General features: G+C 37.1%; 2 protein-coding genes and 1 long non-coding RNA gene across 3 annotated transcripts in view; 1 reads left to right on the forward strand and 2 right to left on the reverse strand.

Moving 5' to 3' along the window:
- LOC127497147 (uncharacterized) overlaps positions 1 to 9,003 on the reverse strand; it is a 44,106-nt gene extending 35,103 nt beyond the window's left edge. The window contains exons 1-2 of the long non-coding RNA XR_007925465.1: positions 7,633 to 9,003; positions 6,946 to 7,001 (exon numbers count right to left, since the gene is read on the reverse strand). This is a non-coding gene — a long non-coding RNA (uncharacterized LOC127497147). The remainder of the gene's footprint in view (positions 1 to 6,945; positions 7,002 to 7,632) is intronic.
- LOC127497138 (leukocyte elastase inhibitor-like) overlaps positions 1 to 9,072 on the forward strand; it is a 173,760-nt gene that overhangs the window by 144,363 nt on the left and 20,325 nt on the right. The window lies entirely within an intron of this gene.
- LOC127497144 (C-C chemokine receptor type 8-like) lies at positions 293 to 1,132 on the reverse strand. The gene has a single exon (XM_051865382.1). It carries the CDS (start codon positions 1,130 to 1,132, stop codon positions 293 to 295), a length of 840 nt encoding a protein of 279 aa, XP_051721342.1.

Genomic DNA, 9,072 nt, shown 5'->3' on the forward strand with positions numbered 1-9,072 from the left:
AATATGCTATACTGTAAAATATGATCGAAAATAAAGGAATTGTCATGCAAACCAGTGGTTGTGTGGAGTATTTTAAAAAAGTTTAGAAGATTTAAGTTAATCTATAAATATTAATTCATGTATGAAGTAAAAAATAAGCTAGTCTTATAGTAAAATGTGTCAACTCATCATGCTGGGTTAAATCAACCCATTAACATGTGTTGTGTGCTATATTTACCCAACCACTGGGTTAAAAACACCCAAAATTGGGCTGTTTTTAGAGTGTAATGTACAATACTACAATACCATGGTTTTATGAAGAACAGAGGCAGGAGAGTTTTCCAGCCCGCTGTAAATAAAGAACAGGCTGAACAAAACCAGCCAGCACATAAAAAAGATATGCAGGAAACCAAAAGTTGACAATCTCCTGTTGAGTTAGAATGACAAAGAATCCTGTGATGATAAATGGCACATATAGGATAATCATGTTCATTGTTGTTATCAGAATAAGATAAAATGCTCTTTTCTTCATGTGGTTTTTCTCCTCCCTCTCTCTCCTTCTCTCTCCTGGTCCCGACTGCTTCAGAGCTCTGAGAACAGCCACAAGACAAAACAACTGGATGGAGAATAAGAGGAGGAATGCTGTTGAGGAAAACCATATGTATGGCTCTGTTTTGAGAGATACTACAATAAAGATGCAGAACAACAATGAGGAGCTGAGAGTGATTATCCAGGCCGCAGTGCAGCAGATCACTCTATATCTGAGAGGTTTGTACTTCAGAAAGGTTACAGGATGAACCACTGCCAGGTAACGCTCAACAGAGATCAAACACTGAAACAGAGGACGACCAGTGATGCCTAATCCTTGAAGAAAAAGTGTTAATATTGTGAGACTTGAGAACAAATGTGACAGTAGGCCAAACATTGCATTGAGGCTGCTTCCGACCTCACAAAAAGACAAATTAAGGACGAAGAACTCCGATGCAACTCCACTTCTTGCTCCTGTGATGATGAGCCATATAACATAGGAGTGTGTAGGAAAACCAAACATGAAACTGATGCCAAAGACAAACATTCTCCGACTGTCTGCTAGCTCAAAGAAATAAGTTGGCGATGATTCAGGTGTGGTGAAGTTTACTGTAGAGTTATTCATCCTCTCAGCTCAGAATGCCACACGTATTATTTAGATATATATAATATTGCAGCTGTGATCTACACAAAAAAAGAGAAGTGTAAATGCAATCATATACGCACATAAGCTGATTTTTCTGATTATCCTTGTGTTTCATGGACAATCAAACCATATTATAGAAAGTTAAAATCAAAAGTTTATCACCTGAAGAGTGAATGTCCAGTCTCTCTGTGCTGTGTTGTGTAGACTGACTTCACAGCTGTTACAGAATATATGTGCATGACTTCATCTGCTACACGTCACCAGATATGCAAATATTAAAAAAGTAAAAAATGAATTTGAAAAAACACACATCTTGTCTGTGTATATACACCGATCAGGCATAACATTATGAGCACTGACAGGTGAAGTGAATAACACTGATCATCTCTTCATCGTGGCACCTGTTAGTGGGTGGATATATTAGGCAGCAAGTGAACAAAAGTGTTGTGTTAGAAGCAGGAAAAATGGGCGAGCGTAAGGATTTGAGCGAGTTTGACAAGGGCTAAATTGTGATGGCTAGACGACTGGGTCAGAGCATCTCCAAAACTGCAGCTCTTGTGGGGTGTTCCCGGTCTGCAGTGGTCAGTATCTATCAGAAGTGGTCCAAGGAAGGAGCAGTGGTGAACCGGCGACAGGGTCACGGCCAAGGTGAGGAGCGAAGGCTGGCCCGTGTGGTCCGATCCAACAGACGAGCTACTGTAGCTCAAATTGCTCAAGAAGTTAATGCTGGTTCTGATAGAAAGGTGTCAGAATACACAGTGCATCGCAGTTTGTTGTGTATGGAGCTGCATAGCTGCAGACCAGTCAGGGTGCCCATGCTGACCCCTGTCCACCGCCGAAAGTTCGCACGTGAGAATCAGAACTGGACCACGGAGCAATGGAAGAAGGTGGCCTGGTCTGATGAATCACGTTTTGTTTTACGTCACGTGGATGGTCGGGTGCATGTGCGTCGCTTACCTGGGGAACACATGGCACCAGGATGCACTGTGGGAAGAAGGCAAGCCGGCGGAGGCAGTGTGATGCTTTGGGCAATGTTCTGCTGGGAAACCTTGGGTCCTGCCATCCATGTGGATGTTACTTTGACACGTACCACCTACCTAAGCATTGTTGCAGACCATGTACACCCTTTCATGGAAACGGTATTCCCTGGTATCTGTGGTCTCTTTCAGCAGGATAATGCGTCCTGCCACAAAGCAAAAATGGTTCAGGAATGGTTTGAGGAGCACAACAACAAGTTTGAGGTGTTGACTTGGCCTCCAAATTCCCCAGTTCTCAATCCAATCGAGCATCTGTGGGATGTGCTGAACAAACAAGTCCGATCCATGGAGGCTCCACCTCGCAGCTTACAGGACTTAAAGGATCTGCTGCTAACATATTGGTGTCAGATACCACAGCACACCTTCAGGGGTCTAGTGGAGTCCATGCCTCGACGGGTCAGGGCTGTTTCGGCAGTAAAAGGGGGACCGATAGTGATGGGGAACCCGAGGCTTTCTGAAGCGTTCGAGGCTTTCATCAAATTGTGCCAAAAAACAATTCATTACTCTAAGCTTTAAACACAGTACGCATTAGCGACATCTGGTGGTCAGACTTGTTTTTTCTACCATATCAAACAAATCGGGGAGCAGATCTCAGTTTGAAAAAGCATGTGACCAAACAAAGCTTTGGAAGTCCTTGACATACAGAATCACTCTTGTCTTGGATCATACAGTTCTATCTAATCTAAACTAATCTCATCTAAATTAATTTGTGACAATGAGACCACAACTCGTGTCATGTGTAGCCTGGTCAATGGATTCACATATTGATCAATAATATAAAATATACAATGATGTGATCATAATTGACAGGAATATTTTGGGTGAGCTGTTTAACCCTTATGTTCTGTTTGGGGACCCCGGCAATAAAACATGATTAAATGCATTTTCCTTTTATGCATCAGTGGGGTCGCAAAGTGCCAATTTTTTCAAATCGGCTGTCTTGACTTTCCGATACTGCATGACGTTCAAAGCTTCAAATGTCATCAATCACGTGGTATTGTCATTTCGATACAAGGATCGGTACAGTGTGTGATACAATAGAGCTTTGAAAATCACTATTCCCATCACTAGGGACCAACACAATATTAGGAAGGTGGTCATAATGTTATGCCTGATCGGTGTATGTTCAATGTTGAACGGATACTTTATTTATATATTTTTAAAATAAACGACCATTTTGACAAGGAAAATGACTTGATAGTCTAATGAATCATATATCTCTTTAGAGAAATTATACTCTATAACCATGTTTTCATGTTTTGATTTGTAATTTCATCAGACATGACTGGCTTATTTTGATCAAGATTGATATTGTTCACCAAGCAGCATTTGAATAACAATTATCAACTAACAATTAACATCAATCCAAAGGCTAACAAAAACAATTATTGTTATATAATCTTATTTTGCTAAACACTCTGTCAATCTGTCTTCTCAAACAATATTCATAAATCTAAAACTGGCCTGAACAGGTGCAACACATTTTTTATAGTGTTAAATGCAAGATAGGCAATGCTGCTTTATCAATGTAGAAGTTTTTTGGAAAAATGACTATATATAGGCTACTATTTACTATACTATTCTAAAACTACTAAATAACTATATAAAGTTAATGGGGAATCTCTCTAATGCTAAAAGATATAGGCTCACATTAACATGTTTTGAGGTCATGGAAGAACAGGAAAAGTTATTTGAAAGTTTAAAAAGGTAACTTACCAATTTTCCTGTCAAAGATGTTTGAAAAAGAATGTTTTATAGAGAGAAAAGACAGGCCGAACAAAACCAACCAGTACATTAAAAATACAAATAAAACTAAAATAAAAAAGTTCCTAAGTTGAATACGGAAGGCAGTCTGGCTGAAGCTAGATATTTTACTTTATAACTTGGCAAATATGGATATTTTTCCATCGCTTCGCTTCAGAAGGCCTTTATTAACCCCCCGGAGCCGCGCGGAGTACGTTTATGATGGATGGATGCACTTTCTTGAGCTTCAAACTTGTTCACTGCCATTATAAAACTTGGACACGTCAGGATATTTATTAACATAACTCTGATTGTGTTCATCAGAAAGAAGAAAGTACATATACACCTATGACTTGAAGCTGAGTAAAGCTTGGGGTAATTTTCACTTTAAAGTGAACTAATCCTTTAATAGGGGAAACTGCAAAAACGCGAGTAAAACACAAATAAAACAAATGATTAAACTAAAGGTTGGACTCGATAGTGTTCCTTACAATTTACCAAAGATCCAAGAATCCATGGATATGGACATGCAGCCAGGAATCGTGTTTCCTGAAATGAATGATTTTGACGCGGGGGAAATAAGTAAAGAAAATTTGCCTGAAGGTGAAAGCATTTGTTCACACTTACATGCCAAAACCTCACAGTCACTCCCATTTTACTGACAGTTCCAACTTAGTTCACCTTTATTTTAAAACAGGCAAGTCACTTCAAGTTCACAACCATTCGTATGTAAAACATCGGCCTGAAACATTGCCACATTGTATAATGCAATCTCATGGGAAAATATTCCATAGAGAATGAATGCATGTCAAGGTATAAAACATATCACTATCGGTCCCCCCTTTTGCACACACACACGTTTGTTTCACTATAGTAGTGAGGGCATTGCATATAGACTTCCACAGGTTAATGATATTTTCTATCACCTAACCTAACTCCTACCCCTAAACCTACCCATCACAGAAACATTAAATAAAAACGCTTTATATACTATATAGCCTAGGTAGGTCTAAATCCCGTTGATCACTTATATCAATGTTATAAATGTCATCCAGCCCTAAAACTTGTATATAGTTATTGTCAGCATTAAGTATGAGTAAGATTCAATAAACATTTCTATATATTTATATTAAAGGGGCGTATGGATTAGTTTTCCGATCTCTTTTTGAACTTTGAAGCGTCAAAGTTGCAATTGCCTAGGCTGTCTGGACAGAAAGCTCTCAGATTTCATCAAAAATATCTTAATTTGTGTTCCCAAGATGAACGAAAGACTTATGGGTTTGGAATGACATGAGGGTGAGTAATTAATGACAGAATTTTCATTTTTGGGTGAACTAACTCTTTAACGAACCCCGTGGCCATGTTGAACCGAGAGATAAGTGAGTCATGTTCAATCACACTTTCACCACTAGATGGCGTGAGAGCTCTTTTTACTGTCTGTTCACACATTGTTTTAACTTGTGTGTGTGTGTCTAGGTTTGGCTATACTTATGAGGATCAAATGTCCCCACTTAGGCCTATATAGTGAAATATTATGACAACTGACTAGTACTTGTCTTCGCTAGTTAAAAAGGTTTATAAATTGGCCAAAACATGTTTTTATTTAATGTTTCTGTGATGGGTAGGTTTAGGGGTAGGAGTTGGGTTAGGTGATAGAAACCTGTGGAAGTCTATATGCAATGCTCTCACTAATATAGTGAAACAAATGTGTGTGTGTGTGTGTGTGTGTAACATCAGACATGAATAATAATTAAATGGATAATATTGAACAAATATTGAACCCATAGTGAGGGATCCCACATCATGATCCAAAATAATCCAAAATAAAATGGATTATGATGTGGGATGCCTCACTATGGGTTCAGTATTTGTTGTATAAAAGTGTCTTTTCTTCGAATATTACAGGAATGCATCAGTTATCGTGTCTTTGATCATGTGCAATAACTGTTTAGACTTTAAGCTTCATATTTTTTAAAAGGATGTTGTTATTAATGCTCCTAGTTTACAAAATTGGAATTTTTATATATAGCTGCATATAGGTTGTGTTAAATATGTTTATGTTTAGTAAGAGAGTAAAAAGAAAGCTATCAGTTGTCAGATGCTTTTATCTGATGTGATTTACAGTTTTACAGTGAAAGTGGAGCGACCTGATGTTAAGTACACAAACCACGTGTGTAGGGTTTCCATGTTTTATGGGGACTTTACATAGACGATGGTTTTTATACTTTACAAACTGTATATTCTCTCCTCTAACCCTAAACCTACCCATCACAGAAAAATTTCTGCATTTTTACATTTTCAAAAAACATAATTCTCTATGATTTATAAGCCGTTTTCCTCATGAGGACCAAAAAATGTCCCCATAACATAGGGAATTCCTGATCCACACACACACAGTCCATATTGATAAATATTTCTAGTTTTTCTGAGCTCTAAAATATTTAATCAGCTAGATGCTGGTCTTGTAAGTACAATAGCCTATCTAAAAAACAGTTTTAAAAATATTCAGTTACCACGAACGACTGCAAACCTACTGCTGGAAATTAATGTGTCAAATGTGTCGGAAAACCGTAAAAGCCAAATCATGAAATCTTTTATCTTGGTTTCAATTTAAACAGTATATTTTGCACAAACCCAAAGACAGTGCAACACTCCGATCACATGCACGATGGTGAAAGCATGTGTTCACACTCACATGCCAAAACCTCACAGTCACTCCCAGTTACTGACTTAGTTTATCTTACTTTAGGCAAGTCACTTCAAGTTCACAACCATTCGTATGTAAAACATCGGCCTGACACATTGCCACATTGTATAATGTAATCTCACGGGAAAATATTCCATAGAGAATGAATGCATGTCAAGGTATAAAACATATAGTTAGTTTTAATTTAATATAATTTTGATTTACTGTGCATTTTCTGACAGTATAGAAATGTATCAATTAATGTTGTTCACATGTACTTATTGTAGGGGTGAAACGGTACACAAAACTGACGATTCGGTACTTACCTCGGTTTTGAAGTCTTGGTTCGGTTCAGTCATTTCCGTACAGCAAGGGGAGAAAACTAAAAACAAAAAAAAACAAAAAAATGAAACAGTAGTTTACTAAACAAATTGTGTCTCTTTCTTTAAATGAATTCAATTATATTAAAAGTTTCTTAAGGGTTTTTTTTTTTTTTTTATCTCTGCTAACGCTATAAACTATATAGGGAGCCCTTACTTGCACATTACTATAATATTAAAGTTTCAGAGCCCAAACTATTAACCTAAATTCAGTTGCTTTTTATTTTTAGATATAGTAATCAACACTCAAATAACAAATTGTATCCACACTTGTAAACTGCACATTAGGCAGTTTTTGCATTCACTTCTAATTGTTTTTACTCCAATTCGTTGTTGAAATATAATCATTTACACAGTGGCTGTCATTTTCATGATTTAATTGAACATACATTAAATAATCAAGACATCACTAACAAGTTAAGTAAAATATATAGGTTAATATAGCTCATATTTTTAGCAAAAGAGTTCATTTCTCTGACGAACTAACAAGCTATGGACTAGCCTGAGGTAAACGCTACATGACACAGTGTTTACAAGCCGTTTTATTTACGTCTTTCGCCATTGAAACATTGATTGAGCGATTACACGATATATGATACGTTTCAGTATGTTGTACTGTATCTTTCAACATACCTTCAGATGTTCGTTCAAGTTTATTCTGTAAAGAGGAAGAGATGATCGCGTTCTCTCGCGCTCAGCGCTGCCGCTTGAAATCAGGCGCCTGTACAGTCTGTCACGCCACATCAAAGAGCGTCAAAACGGCTTTTTTTTTTTTGTTTGGATTTTGTGATAAAATGGACAGAATTTGAAATATGACAGTTTGTTTATTATCGAAAGTGACAAAACGCGGACCTTATTGTGACTATTGGCGGTTAATGGTGGTTAGGCTACAACGCTCTATTCGTCGTGTAGATCCGCGGGGCGGGGCGCGGCAGCAGGGGGCGGGGCGTGTTAGATACGCCATGAGAGTATCGCGGTACATACCGTGGGTGGTGTATCGTGTTTTTTTCGGTTCGGTTTGAATATAGTTACACCCCTGACTTTTTTTTTTTTTTTTTTTTTTTTTTTTTGAAAGAATGTTATTACTCCTGATTTACAAATTTGGCTATATTTGAGTTAGATAAGTCATGGCAATGCTACATATCATGTGCATACTCAGTTATATTTAGTAAGAAAGTACAAAGCAAGCAGTCATTTGTCAGATGCTACTATCCAAAGTGGTTTACAGCATTTCAGTGACAATGTAACTGATATTAAACACACACACACACACACACACACAGTGACTATAAATTTCAATATAAATGTAAGTTGCTTTATATTATCTATCATCTCTAAAAAAATTAATTCAAATAACCATTCATGTGTCAAATGTGTGAGAAGAAGCCCTCTAAGCCAAACCCTGAAATCTTTTGCAAGAACATCTTGTGGTTTGCAGATTCATAACTGCCATTTTTTGACTTCAAATTATAATCTACTTAGCACAAAACCAAAGACACACCGATTACACATATGTCCTCATACAGTCACACCCAAGAAGACTCACAGTTCTGTCATCATTTACCTTTACTTCACAACTGTTCCAATGAACAACGTCGACCTGACTGACAGATATATGGCTGTAGGATATATGAATAAGAACAAATACGAACACTGCCACATTTTACATCTTAATCTAATTTTATTTATAATCAGATTTCAAGGGTGCGCTCCAGTTAAAAATGCGGTTAAACTTGCTCTTCCCCAAGCATTATGGGAAATGACATGATGACAACAACTTAAACCTCATTGGCTTATATCAAATTGTATTAAGTAAGAATATAGAACGTTACTGAAAATGTTGAATGATTTATTTGACTGAATAATAATTTCAGTATTATTTTATTTAATTAACTGCTTTGTATTTGTGTGTGTGCATGTGTATATATATTTATATATGAACATGCCTATCCAGCTAACAAAAATATGCTCTAAGAATGTTTTCTAACGTTCCCATTAAGCTATGAAAATGTTATTTCTGAATGTTCTCTGGGCATGCAAAACTAAATGTTTTAAAAACTTTTTTTCTTGGTT

The sequence above is a fragment of the Ctenopharyngodon idella genome, chromosome 16 (genome assembly GCF_019924925.1).
Source record: "Ctenopharyngodon idella isolate HZGC_01 chromosome 16, HZGC01, whole genome shotgun sequence".
Taxonomy (NCBI): Eukaryota; Metazoa; Chordata; class Actinopteri; order Cypriniformes; family Xenocyprididae; genus Ctenopharyngodon; species Ctenopharyngodon idella.